The sequence below is a fragment of the Cylas formicarius genome, unplaced genomic scaffold (genome assembly GCF_029955315.1).
Source record: "Cylas formicarius isolate icCylForm1 unplaced genomic scaffold, icCylForm1.1 PGA_scaffold_10__41_contigs__length_53128322, whole genome shotgun sequence".
Classification (NCBI taxonomy): Eukaryota; Metazoa; Arthropoda; class Insecta; order Coleoptera; family Brentidae; genus Cylas; species Cylas formicarius.
In genome coordinates, this window is record NW_026844214.1 from 26,251,798 (window position 1) to 26,277,058 (window position 25,261).

The window sequence follows — 25,261 nt, forward strand, 5'->3', positions numbered from 1 at the left end:
AAATATAGAGAATTATTCGATTTTTGCTTTTAGGTTGCATTACTTTGCAGCTTTCATATTTTGAACACAACAAATTGTTATACAGAGAAACGAAGAAAAACCCCAAAACATGAAAAGTTATTTGGTCTTTTATAAATAAAGCGGGTGGCACAAGCACACCCAAAATCACCTAAAACAAAAAGTTTGTATTAAAATTGTATACAGAATACACAAAAATATGGTTAATTTTGGAAAAAAAAATTGTACAGATACTAGAAATAATTCTGCAAATATATATATATATATATATATATATATATATATATATATATATATATATATATATATATATATATATATATATATATATATATATATATATATATATATATATATATATATATATATATATATATATATATATATATATATATATATATATATATATATATATATATATATATATATATATATATATATATGTATATATATATATATATATATATATATATATATATATATATATATATATATATATATATATATATATATATATATATATATATATATATATATATATATATATATATATATATATATATATGGGGAAGTATTCTAAAAAAATAAAAATTCGTGCGTGTAAGGGTCTACAAAAAACATCATTTTTCAAAAACTGTTTACGAGACCAAAAAAATATTTGTACCAGAAGAAACAGAAGATGCGGCTCTATAAACTTCTATTCGTGACAATTTTTCAAAAATATACAGGGTGCGCCGCAAATAATAAAAAAAATGGGTCCCTCTATTATTGAAAATTTTTATATAACTGAAAGACTGTGATTCAGATCTCACTTTCTTTTATATTGCGATATAGCCCGCATAGACAGCAAACATTTTTATACTTAAGGTTTTCACCCATTGTACAGGGTGTTCCCGATATTCCGTGCTAAATGAAAAATGTGTTAGGTGTCCTAAATTTGCAGATATCAACTTCCAATTTAGCGGAGATGTAAAAGCCCGTGTCCACATTTAAATGGTAGCAATTGGGCGCAATCCAATTTTACCAAGTATTTTTTAAAAATGTTTGAAAATTGTTTTTTGTTAATTTTAGCTTCGAGAAAAATATGTTTTTCTCCATAATCGTTCATCCGATCGGCAAAATTCTTTAACCGGTAGACGCAGATGATCCAGTGCAATAACATTTATTTCTGACATTTTTTCGATTATAGACAGGGTTTTCGAATTATACTCAAAAATCTGAAAGACCTAGAAAATTGTTTTTTTTACAGAGTAAATTATTAGCTGCAAATCAAAAATCATAAAATATATGGCTAATTGGGTCAAACGGTGTCATACGCCGCATCAAGACCTACAATTTTTGTATTTGCAGTTTTCGTCTATCACATCGCTGCTCGGGATATTTGAAAAAATCCATATTGAAACCGTTATTTCGGGCACTGTCAAGATGCGATGACATCATTGATTATTACGGCGCACTGCATGGCTTCAGAAAAAACTTATTTTCTCTAAAACAATTTACTATTGTCAAAAAATTCTTGAACCAGGAAGCGTGTAAAATCCAGGGCTATAACCATTACTTCGAACAATGATTGTATCATATACAGGGTGTATCGTTTATGGGCAAAAAATATAAAATATCCTAAAAATTTCCGTTTTTGTGGGTGAATTATTGGCGATAAATGAAAAACCGTTAAAGATGGGATAATTTTATTTGAACAGTATCGTAAAGCGTGTCGTGAGAGAGTTTCAGATTACGTCAATTATACGGGGCGCGAGATATTTGAAAAAATATCATTCAACAACGCTATTATTTGTGCAAATTTTAATATTTACCGATGTTTGTAGTAACTTCGAAGTTCGACGAGATGTGAAGGAAATTTTATACAGGGTGAATGCACAAATAAATTACATCGATTTTCCGAAAGTTCCATAGTGGTCCGCGGGAGCACGATAGAAAAACCATGCGTCCCTTTGCCACACGAAACCGCGAAGCTCTTTCCTTTTATAATAAAAAGCTGCTTCGCGCTACGCGCTACGAACTTGCCCTGCCTAGTGACGATTTTTCGAAAGTAATCTTGTAATATTTGCTGTAATTGCTCAATTTCCGCTCGCACCATCTTTTTTAAGCAAATTTTCAACAAAACAGCAAACATTTTAAGTGACAAAATTTTCCTCATGAATAAAATACACCTACTGTTTTTGCAAAGACTGCCAAGAACTACATCACATGTTTTTTCTCTTCTTCTTTCTAGAGACCATAAATCCACAATTGCAGTTCATCCATCAAACAGTACCGCATTTATTTAACACTGCACTAATCGCGGTCATTATAGTCTCTTTCACTATCCGAATGCTACCGAAAAGTCCTGATCCCACTCCTGATGTAGGAGATCGTAAGAAATAATCAAAATAATAATATAATAAAAATAATAAAATAGAAATAGAAACCCGGTGTGGCGAGCGAGGCGACATAGGGACATATTAAAAGAATGCACAACACAGTGCTTAAAACAAATCAATAATCTAATCACTTAATTGATTATTAAAGGGAATCCAACGATCCGCGACCCAGTAGATCGACTGCAAAATAGTCTATCAAAAACAAACTATAGGAGCTACTCAAAATCCGACCTAACCAGTGCTTTTATAAAGCCAGACTACCTTCGCCGGTGCGCGTTCCGTTCACTTCGGAAAAATACCAAAGTGTGTTCCCATGGGTCCACAATATTACGAATGACTGCTACGTTAGACCGATAAATAATGCGGGGGAAAACTTCAGTAGTTTTGCTGCTAGCCTTATATATAATTTTTGTAAAAATGATGTTATGGGCCCATTACCACACTATGTAAAATTAAAAAAAATATATTTTCTTCTGGTATATTTGCAATTAAGAGTTTCTATATTTTCAGACATTCCTGTAATTAGTGATCGGACTATACTTTCCACAGTTGGTAATAAAACTTCTTAAACGTTATTTAACAGAGTTTCAGAAATCCTACAATGGCGATAAGACTTCCTTGTCTAGTTTTAAAACCTGATGGGCTGGGCAAAATTACCCTAGCGAACTACACCGTAAGTTCAGTGAGAGTAGAGAGAGAGAGAGAAACATTAAAGTCTCACTAATGACCGTTAGAAAGGTCCCAATTAAAAAAGTTAATCAGACTACTCCGAGATTACTAAACTAAGTATCGCTAAAGTTGATTTTAAAACGCCCATGAAGTTTTAAACTCGCCGTTTGGAGAGGCGGTAAAAATGTTGGCGTTTCACAAACGTCGATCGATTTTATAACGATTGCGAAAAACGTGAAACGAGTATCGACTAAAAAAAATCTCCACCCGTACAAAGTTTGACACCTAATTTGTATTTCACTTTTGTGCCTTTGAAGTTTCCTCCAATGGAATACGTCGAGATAACTTTCGGAGGGAGGCACAAAATATTTAGTTTGGGGACATGTATTTTGAGCCTGTAAAATTCTTTACGAATTTTTCGGACGTCGTGATGTCTCGAAGCGTAAAAATTTTTAATTCAATAGCAATAATAATGATCGCAATAATACTTTTCATTGAGGTTGAGCTTTTGATTTTAAAAGTGGCCTAAGTCCATTTATCTTCAAATCGAGATATTTAACGGGCTATTAGAAGTATCTGGCGAACCGATCAACAAGGGTGATTTAACAGGAAGTTCATTATCAATAAACCACTCGCAATTGCTCAACCCTCCCAGGCAAAGCGCTGTTTACTTGTTACTTTCGAAAATCGATGCAATCGAGTTTTCGAAAGTATCTGTTCTAGTATAAAAATTTTATATCTAGGTAAGGTATAGGATGGCCGTTGTTACAGGAATGATCACCGTCGACAAAAATTTTTTTTTCTCTGTCCATTCTCCGTTCTCCGTTCTTCGATCTCCGTTCTCGTCTTTTGGTTTTTCCTGAATAACTTTCGAACCGTTGGAGGTACAAAACAGTAATTTGCCTCCTTTTTAACCCTCCATGAGGCAGATAAGCTTGTAATAAACAACCCTGATCCGATGCCGGTATCCATCTTTTTTTCGCGATTTTCGACTGTATTTTGGACCTTGGTATGAAACACGATAAGTGTCCGAAATTTGAAGCAATCGATATCATAGTAGGCACATATATGCAGCTTTGCTCCGTGACAGAACTTATTGAAAATGGAGGGCTGGGGGGTCGGGAAGTATCTACAAAAAAATAAGGGTGTAAGGATCTACAAAAAACATCATTTTTCCGAAACTGTTTACGAGACCAAAAAAAAATCTTGAAACAGAAGAAGCACAAGATACGGCTCTATAAACTTTTATTCGCGACAATTTTTCAAACATATACAGGGTGCGCCGCAAATTCAAAAAAACTAAAAAATGGGTCCCTCTATTATTGAAAATTGGTTATAACTGAAAGATTATGATTCAGATCTCACTTTCTTTTATATTGCGATATAGCCCGCACAGACAGCAAAAACTTTTGTATTTAAGGTTTTCACCTATTGTACAGAGTGTTCCCGATGAGAAATGTGTTAAATATCCTAAATTTGCAGATATCAACTTCAAATTTAGCAGAGAAGCAAAAGTCCGTGTCCACATTTAAACTGTAGAAATTGGGCGCAATTAAATATTACCAAGTATTTTTTAAATATTTTTGAATTTTTTTTTTGGTAATTTTACCTTCCAGAAAAATATGTTTTCCTATATAATCGTTCATCCGATTGGCAAAATTCTTCAACCGGCAGACGCAGAAGATCCAGTGCAATAACATTTGTTTCATAAATTTTTTCGATTATATACAGAGTTTTCAAATTATAGGCAAAAATCTAAAAGACCTAGGAAATTGTTTTTTTACAGAGCAAATTATTAGCAGCAAATCAAAAATCGTAAAAAACATGGCTAATTGGTTCAAACGGTGTCATAGGCCGCATCAAGAGCTACAATTTTTGTATTTGCGGTTTTCGTCTATCACATATGCTGCTCAGGATATTTGAAAAAATCCATATTGAAATCGCTATTTCGGGGGTTGTGAAGACGCTATGACGTCATTGATTATTACGGCGCACTGCATGGTTTCAGAAAAAACTTATTTTCTCGAAAACCATTTGCTATTTTCAAAAAATTCTTGTACCAGGACGCGTGAAAAATCCAGGGCTATGACCTCTACTTCAAACAATGATTGTGTCATATACAGGGTGTGTCGTTTATGGGCAAAAAATTTGAAATATCCTAAAAATTTCCGTTTTTGTGGCAAAATTATTGGCGATAAATGAAAAACCATTAAAGATGGAACCATTTTATTTGAACAGTATCGTAAACCGTGTCGTGAGAGTTTCAGGTTTCGTCAATTATACAGGGCGCGAGATATTTGAAAAAATATCATTAGACAACGCTATTATTTGTGCAAATTTTAATATTTACCGATGTTTGCTGTAACTTTGAAGTTCCACGAGATGCGAAGGACATTTTATACAGGGTGTATGCACAATTAAATTACATCGATTTTGCAAAAGTTCCATAGTGGTCCGCCGGAGCACGATAGAAAAACAATGCGTCCCTTTACCACACGAAATCGCGAAGTTCTTTCCCTTTACAATAAAAAGCTGCTTTGCGTTACGCGCTACGAACTTGCCCCGCCCACCTACGATTTTTCGAAAGTAATCTTGTTTTCGCCGCGGTGTTGCCCTAAGTACCCCTTGTAGTTGGGTCTGTTGACCTGGAGGACCTTGTCACTCGACTAGGTGATGGTGATTATATTGTGTCAGTTGTCATCAGATTCTTTTCACAAGTGATTGCCTCCACGTTCACCATATTTAGTGTAATTATGTAGCTCGGACTGTAGTCTCGCCGAAGTTCAAAGTGACGGCAAACTTTGATAAATGGAGTAATTTGTACAAATAACAGGTATTTGTAATGTTTTTTTTTTTATATCTCGCGCATCCTGTATGAACCTGAGGCTCTTTCGATGCAGTTTATAATACTGTTTAAACCAAATTATTCCTTTTTTTATAGCTTTTTATTAACGGCTAATAATTTACCCACGAAAACGGCAATTTTTAGGGTCTTTTTTGATTTTTTGTCCATAATCGACACATCCTGTACATAATTGAAAAAATGCCGCAAATAGAGGTTTTATCTCTGGATCTCAAACATTTCCTGGTCCAACAATTTTTTCAATGGAGTAAATGGTTTTCGAGAAATTAATTTCTTTCCGAAACTATGCAGTCCGTCGTAATAGTCAATAGTCATCGCGTCTAAATTGGGAGCGAGAATCAACGATTTTCATATGGATTTTTCAAATATCTCGAGCAGCGTATGTGATAGACGAAAACCGCGAATACAAAAATTGTGGCTCTTCATGCGTTCTATAACCCTGTTTGAACCGATTGGCCATATTTTTTGCGAACTATAATGTGCGGTTAATAATTTATTCCCAGAAAGTACAATTTTCACGGTCTTTTAGATTTTTGTCCACAATTGAAAAACCCTGTACACAATCGAAAAAATGCCTACAATAAAAGTCATAGTCCCGGATCTGCCGCATTTTCTGCCTCTAAAATTTTGCCGATCGGTTGAATAGTTTTTGAGAAAATCATATTTTTCTGGAAGACAAAATAATCAAAGCAATTTTTTTAATTTTTTTTAAAAAATATTTGGTGACATTTTATTACGCTCAATTTCTACTGTTTAGATGTTTAGACTTTTACTTCCTTGCCAAATTTGAAGTCGATGACTACATATTATATATATTTAAGACACCTATAACATATATATATATATATATATATATATATATATATATATATATATATATATATATATATATATATATATATATATATATATATATATATATATATATATATATATATATATATATATATATATATATATATATATATATATATATATATATATATATATATATATATATATATATATATATATATATATATATATATATATATATATATATATATATATATATATATATATATATATATATATATATATATATATATATATATATATATATATATATATATATATATATATATATATATATATATATATATATATATATATATATATATATATATATATATATATATATATATATATATAGCACAGAATATTCCGAATACCCTGTACAATATGTGAAAACCTTAAATACAGAAGTTTTAGCTGTCCATACGGGCTATATAGAAATGTGAAAAAAACTGACAACAGAATCACAACCTTCTAGTTATGGTCAATTATCAATATAAAGGGAGCTCAATTTTTAGTTTTTTGTAAATTACCGACGCACCCTGTACATTTTTAAAAAATCATCAAGAATAAGGGTTTTTGGCTCGGAACTTGCGCGTCGTTTTTTCGATCGCATATACCGTCTTGAAGAAATGATTTTTTTCTCGATACTAATTCCTGATCACCCCCCTCCCCCCCCCCCCCGCCCCTAATTTTCAATAGGCTTCGTTACGGAGCTAAGCTCTATATGTCTATCAAATTTTAGATGGATGAGTTCAAATTTAGGACACTTATCGTGTTTCATATCAATGTCCAAAAAACAGTTGAAATTCGAAAAAAAAAAAGATGGACGCCTTGGTTTGATCAGACTCATTTTTTACTGGTTTGTACATCGTGCACCGCTTAAAAGGAGCCAAATTTGAAAATAGTGTTGCAAACCGTTCAAAAGATATAGCTAATTAATGCCAGGTCTACAGAGAAACGGAAAACCGATAACGGAGAACAGAATAAGAATAGTTTTTTTTTTCGACGCTGACCATTTCTGTACCAATGGCGGTCCAGTAGGACCTACCATTGCCGAGGTATAAGTTTCGTTGCCAATCGCGTATACTTTCGAAAAATTCGATTTCATGGATTTTTCGAAAGTAACAAGTAGGGTTTTGAACTTTGGATTACCAATATAAAAAAAAAACTGTGCGCTAACTCTTTCTTACGAATTGCAATCTTAAATGCTAACAAGATTTACACTACTGTCCTCAATTTTGAATTTGGCCAAATGCAAAAATTATCAATGAAAAACTGATTTGATGAAATTCGTTAAATTATTAAATTAAACTATGATTTACCCAATATATGAATGTGATCAAAGATATAAAAAAAAAATTAAGAGGGAAGGAAATTACACTAAGGTGACAATATCCACAAATAATCCCCATACTCTCAATGTAAAAAAAAAGACTGGCAGTAAAAAGTGATAACGACATATAATCGATGAAAAACAGCTAAGGTATGGTATCGAAAATCGCCCCACAGCAAAGAGATGTTTCTGTCCACAAATTAGAAGCAAAAAGATACGTGCAGGTATTTTAAAAGTGGTCACTTAACAATTAATATCAAATAAAGATAAAAACAATCACTTACTTGCTTACTTGTTTACCTCGTCAGACTTGCCTGGTTTTCGTTTAAACTGGGGGGGTCCAAAATAATTCGAGCAATGCGCCCAGAAATTCACCTCGTGGTAAATCACAGCAACGGTAATTTATTACTTTTTTTGGCAATACGCTAAAATACGACCGGCAGTATCACTGAATACGACACAAAAGATATGTACCGAGATTGCCAACGAAAGAAAATCAAAGAAATATATACGACAGTAGAAGGCCGCGTAATATACCAAATCAATTACAGCACTTTTTACTGTCGATGGCTTACGCCGGACAATATTATGATGAATGTAAAATATGTCAATAAGGGCTAGGAATTGCAACGCAAAAGGGATTATTTATGAAAGTCTGAAAACTACTAAACAATCTATAGCCTACAAGAAACACCAAAAATAAATATTAAATCATTTGTTAACCTCGTCACGTTGCATAAAATTCCATTCCCCTATAAATCTACCAAATTGCTAGTTGAAGTTGAAGCCGAAGAGGAAGGAAAAGAATAAAGACCTAGCGAAAAACTTCACCCGGTTCATCGCACTAATCATTCAATCCCTCGAGTTGATTAATTCAGGGAGTGCGGAATAAAAACAATGCCTCGCGTTTAAAAGGTTTAACTACGTAACTGATTTCAATGTTCCGATTAAGTATGTCACAAGAAATTTTACGAATGCAATGCGTTGCGGATTTTGTATAGCCTCGAAAAAGCTGAAATAGTAGTTTTAGTTTAAAAGTGCGAAAAAAATTCTAATTTTTGGACCAGTGAAGAAAGTTACGCTGTGTTTTTCGGCGTGGTCTGAAACAGTGTGAACAGTTTTAGTTCACGGAAGTTATTGAGTGAATAGCCACACAAAAGATTAAACCTTCAGTTTCTTATCTAACTGTTTTTTGGCATTAACCGTTTTTTGTGCAAAATTCGAGCACGCGAGATGACATTGAACTTCGAAAAATGCGAGGCCAGAATAGGCCGATCAGCTGTGATCATAGAGTAATATATCTATTTATGATAACCCATATAATAATAAGAACGTATTTGATAAGGATAAGCTTATTCAGCTTTTATATACTATAAATACAGATATTGTTCATGTGCTTTTTCAGTCTCTTAACTCGCTTCTTGTCGTAACGCTGCCTGTAAACGCTCGTATTGAATAAAAATCGTTTTTAAAAATACAAGTTTTACGGACAGAAATAAAATTGGCGCAGTCGGTAAGATCCTTTTCGGTGTGTTTTCGAAAATGTACTTGAGATTAGTGCGCTGGATTACCGTTTTGGATTGTCAGTGCATTGTACTTCTCGAAAGTTTTCTTCGCGATTAGTGTGCTGAAACGCCAGTTTGGATTATCAATGCATCGCAAAAGGGATCGTGACACACTTCTGTTTCAACAGTTAAGAAAAGGATTGCAAAACATCATCGTTACACGGGGCACTTGGGGCTCCTAGCAACATCGATCATTGGTACGTCATTTCGATAGCCAATAGGACGAACTAGCCTGAGCCAGCGTCCACTACAAACGGCACCGTTCTTGGGAAAGTGCAGCTTCTCAACTGGACGTGACCATTTGATACAGGAACGAGGCTAGGAACATATAATTGTAAGTGCGTTTACTAAACTGTTCCTTATAGTTGTGACTCCTGTTAGTTAAGAATTTGTAAAAGATTTAAAAATTGGCTAAGCGATATTACTTATCCTAGAAGAATAAATAGTGCGGAAAATAATCAATCACGTAGTAATCAAATAGACGAATTATATTCTGGTATTCCTTTGTTGCATTGTGTAAGTGACGAAAATAATTCTACTCTTACGGATACTTTAGAAACTAGCTTAGATTTAACTATTAGTGAAATTAACAAGATGGCCGACGCTTTGAGATCAACTGTTTCTCTATTAAAAAATTTCGATGGTACGCCCTGACGTTTAGAATTTTTCCTTAACCAAATTGATACTTTCTATGTAAGATATTTTAATAATTATCAATCACAGCAAGAATATGTTATTATTGGCAATAAAATCAAAAATTATAGGTACAGCCGAAGATTTTCTTTTAACTCGACCAGAACTTAGAACCTGGCCCGAGATAAAATCAGCTTTAATTCAGAAATTCAGCGATCCGATCACTCGTACTAACCTTCAACAACAATTAATATTTTTATCGAGGAAAAATGATTCTATTCAAGACTACATTCAAAAACTCAAAGCCTTAGTCACTAAAATTAATACTAATATATGTTCAGAAATCGAAAACGCTGAAGCTAGATCAAAATCTTTTAGCAAACATTCCTAATGAATTGAGAACGCTACTTATAGTTCGCAATCCTCAGAATTTGGATTAAGCTATAGATACTATTAATAATTATGAAATATTAACAAGCCAAACACATTTTAAAAATACTTACCTCCAAAATAGTACGTCTACACGACATAATATTGCGAAACCATTAAATTATAATAATCAAATATTGAGCAATTTGATAAATCAACCTTTAAGACAACCAAATCCACCCTTTAGGCAGCAAAATTTACCATTCGGACAACCCCATCAAATGCCACAAAACCAATTCTTTAAACCTCAGAACCAAGTTTTCAAGCCACAAAATCAATTCTTTAAACCTCAAAACCAATTTTTCAAGCCACAAAACCAATTTTATGATGAAGAAGAATGCTTCGAGCAAGAAAATGATATAATCGAACAATTAGAAAATTTTCAATTAACGGCCTCGGACGAAACCAACCCTGCCTAACGGTAAATAATTTTCAAATAAACCAGTTACCATATATTGAAATCCCTAATTATAAAATTCGACTACTTATAAATACAGGTTTCCATGGGTCACTTCTTTGACCTTCGTTAGCCGAAACTTATTTTCCAGAACTAATCAGACCTTATGTAAATACTCTTCAAACTTGAGCGGGTTCAAAGAAAGCTACACATAAGGCAACTATTCCACTTTTTACATGTTTTGGTATAACCGAACCCATTGAATTTATTTTATATCCCTTCCACGAATATTTTGAGGGTATTTTAGGAATAAAAGACCTTTGTAAATTAAATCTAAACATTGACTTAAAAAAATCAAACAAATTTTACATAAACCCGGAGACACTTTAACCTTTACAAACCAAGTTAAACATATTATTAGAACTAGTGATGAAATTCCCGTACATGCGAAGAGCTATCGATACCCGTATATCCATAAACAAGAAGTGAATAGACAGATAGAAGAAATGCTACAAGGAGGAATAATTCGACAATCAAGTTCTCCCTGGAGCTCACCAGTCTGGATAGTACCCAAAAAGGCAGACGCATCCGGATATAGGAAATGGAGACTCGTGATAGCCTATAGAAAATTAAATGAAAAAATAATAGACGATAAATATCCAATACCAAATATCGCCGATATACTTGATAAATTAGGAAGATGCCAGTATTTTACAACAATAGATCTTGCTAGCGGATTCCATCAAATAGAAATGGATCCTGAAAGTATTCCGAAAGCAGCGTTTAACGTAGAACACGGACACTATGAATACACACGTATGTCCTTCGGACTGAAGAACGCACCATCTACATTCCAGCGTGCGATGGATATTATATTGCGTGGACTATTGGGTAAAATATGTCTTGTATACATGGATGATATAATAATATTTTCAACTAGTCTGAACCACTTTCGTCCTTCCATATGAAGATACAATTAGATAAATCAGAATTTTTAAAGAAGCCAGTAGAATTCTTAGGACATGTAACCCCGGATGGAGTTAAACCAAACACGAAGAAAATTGAGGCTATTAAGAATTTTAAAATCCCTAGTATTCCAAAAGGAATTAAATTATTTTTGGGCCTCGTTGGATACTATAGGAAGTTCATTAAAGACTTCGCAAAAATTACAAAACCATTGACACATTGCCTAAATAAAAACGTTAAAATAACCCATGATAAAGCATTCGTCTTAGCTTTTAATCTTTGCAATAATATATTGACCAATGACCCTATACTACAATACCCGGATTTTAATAAAACTTTTGTTTTAACAACGGATGCTTCCGACTATGCAATTGGTGCAATACTTTCGCAAGGACCTATCGGATCGGATCTATCAATAGCATACGCCAGCTGGACACTCAACTCTGCAGAATGCCATTATTCTACGACAGAAAAAGAACTTCTCGCTATCGTGTGGGCTACTAAGTATTTTCGACCATATCTGTTTGGTAGGAAATTTACTATAATAACGGATCACAAGCCGTTACAATGGCTCTTCTCTCTTAAGGAACCTAACTCGAAATTAGTCAGGTGGAAATTAAAATTACAGGACTTCGACTACATTGTTCAATATAAAAAAGGTAAACAGAAATGCGAAAGAAATGAAGAAAAAGATGATCAATACATTTGGCATGAAAAAATTAAACACTTTTTTGAATCACAGGAAAACTTGTTCGAACAACCACAGAAAATAATGACTGAAAATGAATCTGCTCAATTTAAAAAATTCGAAGACAATTGGAAACAGATCGAATATTCAAATATAATTAAGGAAGTTAAAGGTGATTTATTTGAACAAAATAACTACTCGCTAGCACATTGTGTTGCAGCTGACCTCAGAATGGAACAAGGCATCGCCGTAGACTTTAAAAACAAATTTAAAAATGTAAAATATCTTCTAGACCAAAATCCAAAACCAGGAGGAATAGCTACGCTATTTGATGACAAAAATAATAGATTTATTTATTCCCTAATTTCTAAAGAAAAGTCCAATAAAAAAGCTACTTATTTCACATTATGGAAAGCCCTAAATAAAATGAAAACTCATGCTAAAGAAAACTATATAGTAAAAATAGCAATCCCTAAAATAGGTTGCGGATTAGACCAATTAGATTGGCAAAAAGTAATAGCAATGATCGACTATATATTTAAGAATGAAAATATAGAAATTCTTGTGTGCCACCTTGTAACACTTCAGAATTGTTACTTTACTGGAATACGATCCGGTAGTTCCGTTCCTACATTTTAATTTCTAATCGCCTTTTTTTCCCCTGCCTCACCGGCAAACACCTGATTTGCTCTGACGTCCGCGCTACCAGGCTAAGAAAGTCGTAATTCAATTCGCGTATATATTCTCTTTGAATAAATAATTCGTTCGCGAAATAGATTCGTATCGCTAGTATCATTGGGCGTATGGCCTTATGCACCAAGTTCCTTGATTTCTCTCCGTTCCGGCATCTCTCTCGAATATCTGAGAAAGTAATCTATTTATCTTTCTCACTCCTGGTTCCGAGTGACATGCGTGGTATGATATCGTTTTTCCTGTTTCGGTAGAAGAACAGTGTGGTAGCTAGCCAAAAGTGATTAACCTACCGGCTTTTTCTTCAGCCATCGCTTTGCGGATATAGGGTTAAATTCACTTAGATGTGTGGTCAGCGATTTGGTGATTCCGTTGCTGTTCATATTTTTAGTTCGTTCGGAGAACTGCCCACACTTACTCTGTAAGAGGATTTGACTGCTAAATGCTGCCTACCAAGCTTTCACCCTCAAGAACATCCATCGAGGTAAAGTCTTTAACTATTTAGCTTTTGTTACCTTTACCATTCTATTCACTCTTTAAAGAGTCAGTAAATTTTCCGGCTCGTTTTCGGAATTTAGCCGCTGTCGGCTTATACGTGGAAACTTTATAGGGTCCTTGGAACACCCGTATCTCCTTGAAGCCCTGTACTCGCCTTAGAGCACCCGTACCACCTTTAGGAGGGCTCGCGTTTCGGAGGCTTCTGGATTGACGTATTCGGGGAGGATCCAAACTTCGAAGTTCCTGTGTTCTCTGGATATTGGAGCACATTTGAATCATTGCTTGACTACCGGCTCACTTGATAGATCTACGCGAGGTCAGACACCCCCTGTAGGCTGCACTGTTCGGGAAATAAACGAGGTGACGTCCAGTTCGTTGTAAGCGCTACGCGAGATATTGTTAGGCATACCCTTTTTTGTTTTCCGTTTTTGTTACGCTCGGTAATTTAATCGATACCTTTTTTTTGCTATACCGACACGGAAATTCAATAATCATGTAGTTTTTACTCTCGAAAATTTGTGTACAAATGCTTTGAAAATTTATGTATAATTATTTGCGGGAAGTTGACGTACCGGTAATACTGAGCATGATCGTGGTCGAGTTTTTTTTTATTTTAATAATTACCTATATTGCCCCTGTAATTTGACCTTTTTTTTCCTTTGTGTATTTCTATTATTTTGGGAATTTCGTATTAAACGGGCTGTCAACTTGTTGCGGGGATGGTAATTGAATTTTGCGGAGTTTAGGTCGGTATGTCGCGGATTTGTAGTTTCTCATTATCGACGCGTAATAAATAACGTAGACCAGTTTTCATCTGTCTCTTTTTTTGTCCCCTTAACCTTCACGACTATCTTTTATCGATTGTACCAATTTAAATTTAATGGTAGGTTTCATCGTTAATGTTCTCTTTTTTGTAAAACATCGGGTTCCTCACACCATCTGAGAGACTGGAAGGTCTGCTACTTCCTGGCGCCCTAAGGATAAATAGTGCTATATTTTATTTATTATTCGTGGACCCCCCCCCCTGCCCCATCGCTCCAGAACTCTGAGCACTACGGGTAACTAATTTGCAAGCACCCAGCGACTCAGTTTTGCAAGAAATTCAATCTTTTTTTTTTATTTATTTACCCCTTTTATTTTTCTTTTTTTTTCCTTTTCTGACCAGTATTTCGCGTTGATTTTATATACGATTTAGACCAAGAGGTGCGTGGCAACCTACCGAATCAAAGCGACATCGTAAAGAACCACAAAATTAACATAATCTCAGATATCCAAATAAGACTTCCGAATAAAATAAAACATAAGATATCACAACCGGACGAAGAAAACAACCCTCAACCATCAATAAGTGAGCAAGTAACCCAAAACGAAAAAAGTAACTCTGATACGGAAACTATAGATTCATCTATGGAAAATCCAATCATATGAGCACCATACGTTAATAAAGCAATAAATACGTTTAAAAATCAAATTATATTTAAATGGACTAACAAAGAACAACCCCACGTTCGAATAGAAAAACTTTTTGAAACTAAGAAGAGAATAATGATGTACATAAACGAAAACCCAACAATGGAATGAATTCAAATGTTATTACGAGACAACTTACGACCAGATACTTACTGCTTATACTTTTGGAATAAAGAATTAGAACCAGTAATTATAAGAACCTTCCAGGAAACATTTAAAAATAATGCATTTAAATTAGTTATCTCTAACACCTTGCTTGAAGACGTAACCGACAAGGACGAACAAAAAGAAATAGTAAATAGATATCATACTACAAAAACATCTCACCGAGGAATGACGGAAAATATTAAAAATATTAAACAAAAGTATTATTGGCCAAGTCTTGAAAGAGACGTAATTAACTTTGTCAATTTATGCGAAGTATGCCAGAAAACTAAATATGATAGATATCCTTACAAGGTAATTTATAAACCAACGCCAATTGGATCTAAACCATTAGAACACATATATATGGATATATATTCAATTTCAGGACAAAAATATCTTACAATATTAGACAACTTTTCTAAATTTGCAGCGGCATACCCTATCAACGAAATATCTCTCGAAATATGCCAAAACCTAATTAAATTCTTTTCATTCCATGGTAGGCCAAGTAAAATCACAACTGACAACGCGCAGACATTTAAAAGTAAATTACTAGAGGATTTGTGTAAAACATATAAAATAGAATTACACTTTACTACACCTTATAACCCAAACTCGAATTCACCAGTCGAAAGATTACATTCAACTATTAAGGAAAGTCTTGTTGCCCTTAGAAACGTTCACCTTACCAAAACGATTCAAGAACTAATGGATAATGTAATTCTAAATTATAATAATAGTATACATTCTTCCCATGAATATATTCCTTTCCAAATTCTAAAAGGAAATCTTAATTAAAAACTAAATTTCGAGAAAAACTTAAATCAACTACAAACCGATTATATATATGACCTCGCACGTACTTTCGACGAACTTAATGAAAAAATAAACATAAAACTTAATGCTAAGAAAGCAAACGTCTTAGCTAAATTAAACGAAAAACGTGAAAATGACCCCGAAATACCCGAAGGTACGAATCAATTAATAAATACACCTCAAAAACTAGCTCAAAAACTACAACCCAAATATAAGTTGATAGAATTTAAAAATCAAAGACACCCTAAAGATGTTAAAAGACGTTTGTTATCTTAGGTATAAGAATGAAGGCTACTGTACTCCTACTGCCAATGCTTGTGAGTGTGCAATATAAAATAAAAGAAATAGAAAACCCTCCGTTACCAGTCTACGAAGGAAATAGTTATATAATAACGAACTTCCATCACGTCTACTATCATGTTAATCTAACTAACTTACAAGATAGTATAAAAGCAACAAAGTCAACGCTTTTAAGTATTAATTCGACTTTAAACAATTTAAATACACCTATAGGCCACTTATTGATAACCCGAACTTTAAATCTTATAGGGCAAGAAAATCTATTCAAACTTTTATTAATCATTATACTACTTTACATAAAAGAATAAAAAGAGAACTCTTTAATTTCTGGGGAAAAGCTCAAAAGTATTTATTTGGTACTTTAGACGCAGACGATGGTGAACGTTATGATCAATATATTAAAACACTACATGAAAATCAAGAAATTGTTCATCAAGATATATTCTCAACTCAAACGATTGTTAAACAACTAACAAAAAACATAGACTCCCAATTGAATAATATAAAAAATAATCAACAAAAAAATGACACAGACGCTGACGACGACATCATATTTTATTATCTGCTATTAACTTTGCAGAAATAAACATAATGCACCACAGCATTTTTAAGTATAAAGAACTGAAGAACTTTATCGCTAAACTTGACCCGAAAACACGAATTCCCTTCGATAATATTATTAAATATTATGAGGTGGTACATACAGACGTCATAATTAAGAATGAACTTATTATATTCTATATGGCAGTACCTTTAATATTAAATAAACCATTTACTCTCTGTCGTATCTACCCGATACCTGTAAATAATAATATACCTGTTATAAATAACCCATATCTATTAAAATCCATGGATGATTTCTTCAACCTAAAGGAAAACTGTTATAAAATTGAAGAAATATCGTTATGCCTACGAAACTTTTAATAGGCCAGTCACTGTGCGCCACCCGGTGTACGCATAGGATACCAACACAATACACTTACACAGTAGCCTTAAAAAATAATAATGATCGTATCGTTGCATTCATTTAAATATTTTATTTTTTTTAGTTTATATTATTCAGGGTGGTCAGCTTTTTAATTGGTTGTATAGGTACTTTGTAAACCGTTATAGATCGGTTAGGGGTGAAGTAACAAATATTTTACTTTATTTATTTTTTTAAATACTTATAAACAAACTATTGCGTTGCGCATGATAAAAATATTTTCTTAGTAATTTAGTGAGTTTCAAATAGTTATCTTAGGCAATATTATCAATTTTAATAGAAGTTTAGAAGCTTTTTATAAAATTATAGTCAGCATAGGAATTTTTGGCAACTCTTTTTTATTTTAAATACCTAGAATCATCGTCGATGAGTTCAAGATGCTCTTAAAAAAAGATCCCAGCAAAGAATTTTACAAATAGACAGTCAAAATTTTATGTGCTTAAAATTAAAAATATTTTATATTTTCTTTCCTGCTCATATTTTTTTATTATGTAATAAGTTTAATTTTGTACCTGAATAGTTTACCAAAAATATAAAGAATAAAGCTTTAATGTAACTAAACACACCAAATATTTACTTTCTATTCATCCGCATCATGTTTCCTTACCTTTGAAATATCTGGAGACAAAGACGAAGGGTCGGATCTTAAAACTTCATATTTGGAGTTGTTATTGATAAGTCCCACAAGGAATTCGAAACTTCGCTTTTCTCTTGGCGTGGATTCTCGATTGTTCATGGCTTCGTGAGAGTCGAGGGGCCGCGAATCTTTAGTGTCGGTTGCATTCCCCACATCCTTAAACAATATTTTATAGTTATTTACAATATTTATTTAAGAAACAATAGAATTAAAGATGCTTAAAAGTGTTTAAACTAATCCAAATCGTAATAGCTATATACTCCGCCATTTCATGATTAAATAATTACTAAAACCATAATTCCAAATACTAAAACTTTTGATAGCGTCGCTGAAGATTGTATAAACAACCTCTGAGCATTTTATTGTGGTGGAGTGTAAAAGAGATAAATGAAAAATATATACTAAATAAACAATTTATTAAACTAATGTCGATCATTAAATCTTCGGTCAAAATAAATTCTTTTAGGCATATAATTCACGAGAGCCTGGCATTGTTCGGGTTTTGCTGAATCCCACATTTCCTCAATTTATGTTTTATTTAGGATGCGATAATTTTCAAGTCTGGACTGCTGAAAGGCCAATCCATTACCTGAATAGCATGGTTTTCAAACCAATTTGTGGCTAAAAAATAAATCCCTCTTGTGGGTACAATATTTGAAGGAATTAAATTGTCTTCCCTTATTTTTTGATACTTCTCTGCGTTAGCTGTTCCATTTCTAAATTGCATATTTCCCACTCCCTTCGCGGACATGCATTCATATCATATCCTCAGAAGCAAACTTTTCACATTTTTGTTCTTACTATTCTTTTTTAATTATCTCCCGGACACACATCAAATTTTGACTCATTACTAAAAATAATCGAATTCTTGTGACAATCCCACTCGTTTTTTACACCAAGATAAGCGTTTTTTTTTTCTTTCCTTTGGTTAACAAAGCCTTTGCGTCCGTCGATGTGTACCTTTCGAAATACGGTTTAAAATTATAAAATCCAAGAGCACTCTAATGAATCCACTTTCTGAAAGTATCTCAGCAATATTTTCTAGCTTCATTATATTCAGATTCACGTCTCTATTTTGCGTTTAAACTTCAACTCAGCATCCAGGCCGACTGAGTTTTTTTTTTAATGCGGTTATATAACATTATGCAACAAGTGTGGTAAACGACTTTTGAGTCACGAGTTTATTTGACACGAGCTGAGCGCAGCGAAAAATTATTCACTGTTCGAAATTTCTTGGTAAAACAGCTTGGACCCTCTATGTGGATGTGGTGTGGATGTAACGGTTGTCAGTATTTAATTCTGCTGCAATTCTCCTAGTATTTTTGCCAGTTGTCATAAAATAATATTTAGCTCAGCAACTTGTAATTCGAAACTTCTAGTTCGAAACTTCCATATTGATATAGCCTTTGATAAAGCCTGGCAACAAACTTCCGGATAATTTCCTGCCATTTCTACATTGGCATTATTCATTATGATCGAATTAAAACTCGTATTAATGAACTAATAAATGATTAGACAATAAACTTTAGATTAAATCAAACGTATTTTGAAAATTTTCTAAACAAAATATAAATTAAAATAAAAACATTTTTTAAATTGAGTTAAGAAGAATGATACGGGTAATCTAACTGAATCCCGCCTGCGCAATGAAAAAAAAAATAAATTAAAATATATTTTTTATGTAACAAACTATTCTTTATATAATTTAAACAAAGAACCATCAATGCTTGCCATATTTTGAGACACCATGTATAATGTTTCATTATCTACAACTATTTATATATTACATTTATATATTACATAACGTAATGTAAGTTATTGACATATTATTTTTCTTTTTTTTCTGAGGCTGCATGAATATGTTCTAGGGAGTTACTATTATTTGATTTCATTTATTTACGATTAATTATTATTACTATTATTATGTACAATAATGATTATGATTAAAATTTAATAATAAAAATTAATAATTAATTGTAAACTGATTAATAATAATAACTATTATATAACTACTGCCGTCTGTAAAATACCTAATTACCCACCGATCTAGCGTGCGGGAATTTTACCGCACGGATTTGGAAGCAATCGGATGTTTTCGGAGATATTTCCCACGCTTTGAATTTTGACGTTTGTCAATTCTGACAGTTATGTCAGTGAATGTGTTAGTGTTGTTTTGCGAATATGTACCCAAAAACTAACTTTCGTAGAAAAAGTATACTATGCAACACGTTCGGTAAATTTTTAACTCGCTCGTTTATTAAACACTTGCTCCGCTGTGCTCCGTTCGTGGCAAATAAACTCGTGAGTCAAATGCCGTTTACCGCACTTGTTGTATAATATATTATCTTCTACTCCCGTCCGTAAAATGCATAATTACTCACCGATCTAGCGTGCGGGAAGCATCATTTTACCACTTCAGTTTCGCTTCCCACGGAACCGAGTCACTTCGGATATTTCCGGGATTGAACTGCAAGGGTTTGGGAGCAATCGAATGTTTTCAGAGATATTTCCCACGCCTTGAATTTTGACGTTTGTCAATTCTGACGACCATTTCATGTCATATATTCGTGTATTCGTGTTGTTTTGCGAAAATGTAGCCAAAAACTAACAGTCGTAAGTATAGTATGCAACAAGTTAAAGTTTTCAAACTACGGGTCTCGTTTTTAAAAACACTTTTTGTTCTTTTACAAACAGAGCTACGAGCTTTAGATTAAGCCGTCACAAGGAGAATTCTTCACAAAGTATATTGTTTACATATTTATAATTTTTTTATGCGAATATCGCGTCGCAGATACTGGGAATACTGAAGCTAGCATTTCCTGTTAGTCATCAGCACATAATTGCTCTCTCCTCAGTGGAAAATAACAGGGACGAAAGGTTGTTTTCGGAAGACTAGTCGTTCTTTGCTTTCTTGGAATCTGGCAGAAAACGGCTCTTGTAGATTTTCCATGCTATAACTATTAGCAAAAATAAAATAAACATCATTTCTGTTGAAGTGGCGAGACTCCAAGTGACTGGATGAATTTCATAACCAATATCGGGGATCGATGATCTCGCAGCTTCTCGTAGTTTTGTTATCATTTTGAGGTCAACCGATTGTAGCTGGAGAGTAGATATATAGTACCGATATAAGAAGCAAAAACCGCACATAATCTCAATTTCCTAACCCCCTCGCAGCGGGGCCCCCCGCGCGTGGCGGTCCGGCCCGTCCTAGTGTCCCCCCTGGCTACCAGAGTGCGCTCCGCCTCCCACCCACCTTGTGTAGGGTCCAGTTTTGCCCCGGTTCCGCCCGTCGCTGCTAGATGTCGCGCGCTCCGACCGTCGTAGGCCCCCCGGTAGAGGGCAGTGACGGTGCGGCGCGGAGACGTTGTGGCGCGGAGACACGGGAGATCGGGTCGACGGTAAACAAGTCGATTGACTTATACAGAGTGCCTCAATAATCACGGTTTAATAAAAGAAAAACTATAGATACAATAACAAATATTTATTAGCTCATATGTAGACAACGTAATGCTTCGTACAAGCGGTGTTTCTGGTCCATGAGATTTTCTACTTCATCGCGTTCGAGGATAATTTCGTCGCCATGATCCTGTTTCAGTATCAACTCACAGCTCTCTTCTTCGTTCGAATAGGTCACCTCGATACTGCCTCCGATGTAGACTGTTATGTCGTTCCAGAACATGATTTCTCCCACCTCGTCCCACAGTAAGAACAAAAAATCCCAAAAATCCTGGACTTGAAAATCTATGTGCTTGTTCTTGAAGATGAAACGGACACCTGAATTCTTTATTTCGAAAATCGTGTTTTCATCGATAGTGATCACTTTGTTACACATTGCGACAGACTGACTTCCAAATCAAATTCAAATGTACTTATATATCAACAACCCTCCACTATTGGTGTAATTAAGCGAGATATTTACATTTAGTCAATTTGAATAAGCATTTTGCCAAAAGAAGCAAACAAGCGCACGTAGTTACATATAGCGGCATTAAAATAGTTTTTCGATCTGTAGAGATGTTGTATTCGTTACCGCAATTGTCGTTAACGCCGCCGCTGGTTTTATTGGAATTCTTGACAGCGATTGTTTGCCATTCACCGTAGTCTTCGTAGCTCCGGTTCACGAAAACCAAACGTACCTTGTAATTTAAATACGGCTTATCTGCGGTAGTGTTATTCGACAATATCACGCTAAAAGTTTGTAGCTTGTCGATTCCGTTGACCTGAGCGAGTTGCATACGCGTCCACGTATCGGACCAAATGCACCGATTATTATCTTTTTTGAAACAAACGAACACTTCAATCACATCGTTAGGTTTATGTATATAGAAAACGTTTTGTACCACAGCCGACAACAAAACAAAGTGAGCACTTAACAAAACCATGTTTCTAGCCCTAATGAAACTATCCTAGATCGCGGTAACTGCTTTTATAACACTCAAACAATAATGACATTTATTCTGCGGAGGTGCCGGGCGTGTCGATATGCATTTTGCTGTCCGGTCTGTTATAGTGAACAAAGCAGGGCAAATGAGTTTCCAATTCAAAATTGTTGCGATGTCGTACTGGTAACTTATGTCACATATTTAACAAATCGTGCGGTCTCACATGCTCCAAGAAATGTTGCACAGGAATCAATTCAAGTTGTTCGGTATCCAAGCTTCTAAAATCGTCGAAGAAAACTATCTTCTTATTCATTGTTGTGAAAGATCGATAACTTTCTTAACAAATCCCTAATTTGTTTAAAGACACTCTCGGTGGGACAATTAATTCCGACAAGACTCAAATCTATTTCACCGACTCTCGTTAATTTATTCAAAAATTCGTTGTATTCGTAATACTTTTTCTCTTTGAAAAAATACAAATATCCGTTGGTGTATCAAAACGCGCCCGACAAATCGTCGAGCGACCCGGAAACAGTTCCGTAGTAAAACCGTGTTCCCTCGCACTCAAAGAACACTCGTCTATTTCTGCATAGTAGCGTTTACCGTAAAATATATACGTTCGACCACCATACGTATTAAAAATGGCGTTCACTGTTTTACCCGCAGGCACACCCAGTCGCTGGACGCTTTGTCGGTCGCCCACTATCGTGAAACTCGGGAAGTGAAGTAGATAAAACGAATTACCGGTGACTACCAAAAGTTGTTCGTTGGGTCTTTGGTAGATATGCGAAATAGGAGCGTAAATAGGGACATCATCTGATATCATTTTAGGTTCCATGTAGATTTTATCACCTAATCTTATTATCCAAACCCATTTGTCGTAAAACAGATACATATGATGGTTAGACGTAACCAAAAATATGGATGGATTTACGTGACACAAATCTGGTACTTTTGTTTCGTTTTTCCCTATCGGAGGTTTCGTGGTTGTAGTAGTAGTGGTAGTAGTAGTTGTTGTTGTTATCGGAGTCGTTACGCGGACGGTGGTTGTGGTTTTTTAACCATATAAACGTTGAAGACCTGCAATATCGTCGTATGACAATGTCTTAGAATTTAAGCTATACCAAGGGTACATAATGGCATTGCGATCGTTACTGTGGGCCAAATCCAACGTATGTCCAATTTCTTGGAACAACACAGTAAACAAGCTCGTCTTTCCTCCGGGCGCAGGCACTTCTATACCGTAGTACCAATCTTCGAATTTATCCAAATGAACTTCCACGCACTCTTGCTGTTGATTTGGAAAAAATGCATGTCCTATTATGTTACCCCTTCCGTCGCAAGCAAAAGGACAGGATTCGTTCCCTTTACATTTTATGCTTTGTCTGTGGGTAGTATATTTGTCAGACATCAAAATCATAATATCTGGCTCTGAGTAATTTAAGAAAAAAATTAAATTTGATTCATCACTCCATATTTAAAAAACCTCGGCTTCCAGCACTTTTAACTCTTGATAGTGACTGGGCTGTACTTGAATATACCAATTTAAATCCGTTTTCTGCCATCCGAAACAGTCGTGAAGGCATTTTCTATTACACCACATCGAGGTTTATTTATTAATTCGACGGTTTCGTTATTAAGAGTACCATCCACCGGTAAATTATAGAAATCCTGAAAATCCATTAGGGCACGTTGCAAACTCGACGCATTGATCTGCGCTAAAGATTCGCTGTCGTTAGGTGAAAGAAATCCGAATTTTTGTAAATCACACCTTCCTCGGGCAGCGCGGCGACTATCGTCGACACGTCCGAACAGCTAGTAAAGACAGCGTAGCATAGCAACAAGACTCTCATCTCGTTAAAGGTCAGTAAAATACTAAAATATATTCGGTTCCTAGCTATTTTTTGTAGGTAAAATAACAAAGAGAAGTGATGAACCAAACGCTTTTAGTCGCTATTTTGCGTGCGATGACGCAGAATATTACTCGAGAAATGGAATGAAAAAAGAATTATACTTCAATAGATTACAGTTTCGCAGTTTGTATTCATATCATAGCATTAGCGTGCTTTATTTTTACGTGCAAATGTATTATTAATTTTTTTTAATTGAAATAAAAAGTCTTATTTAAATAAAAAAAAAGTTTTATTTCATACAGGAATCCTTGAATACAACCAATTATATAAAATGGCAGAATTTCTCAACGCGCACATGCGCAGTCTTCCTCCGGAGTGAAACATGCAATGGGCGTGATCCGGTTGAAATTTCGGAGGATTCAACCAATTATCATCGTCGAATTTCTCCACGTAAATGACGCTGCATGCGACATCCGCCCGATCCATTTTCGACATTAAAAATTCCATTTTAGATCTTCTTCTCACGTATATCAAGTCAGCATTTTCTATCAGTAGTGCGATCAACGTATCAATGTCGGAATATTGAACAAAACCAGAGCTGTATTTGAGACCGTGATGATATTGTTCGAGCCAGCGTTCTTTTTTCTGCACCGGTCAACGTGCAATATTCACGCGGCGGTTTCAAAACGTAATGACTAATT

General features: G+C 34.4%; 1 protein-coding gene across 5 annotated transcripts in view; it reads right to left on the bottom strand.

Moving 5' to 3' along the window:
• Positions 1-25,261, bottom strand: part of LOC132707988 (uncharacterized) — a 511,366-nt gene that overhangs the window by 100,638 nt on the left and 385,467 nt on the right. For all 5 annotated transcript variants that reach the window (XM_060680044.1, XM_060680043.1, XM_060680046.1 and 2 more), the window contains one exon: positions 18,293-18,478. In XM_060680044.1, the coding sequence (XP_060536027.1) occupies positions 18,293-18,478 (186 nt within the window). The remainder of the gene's footprint in view (positions 1-18,292; positions 18,479-25,261) is intronic.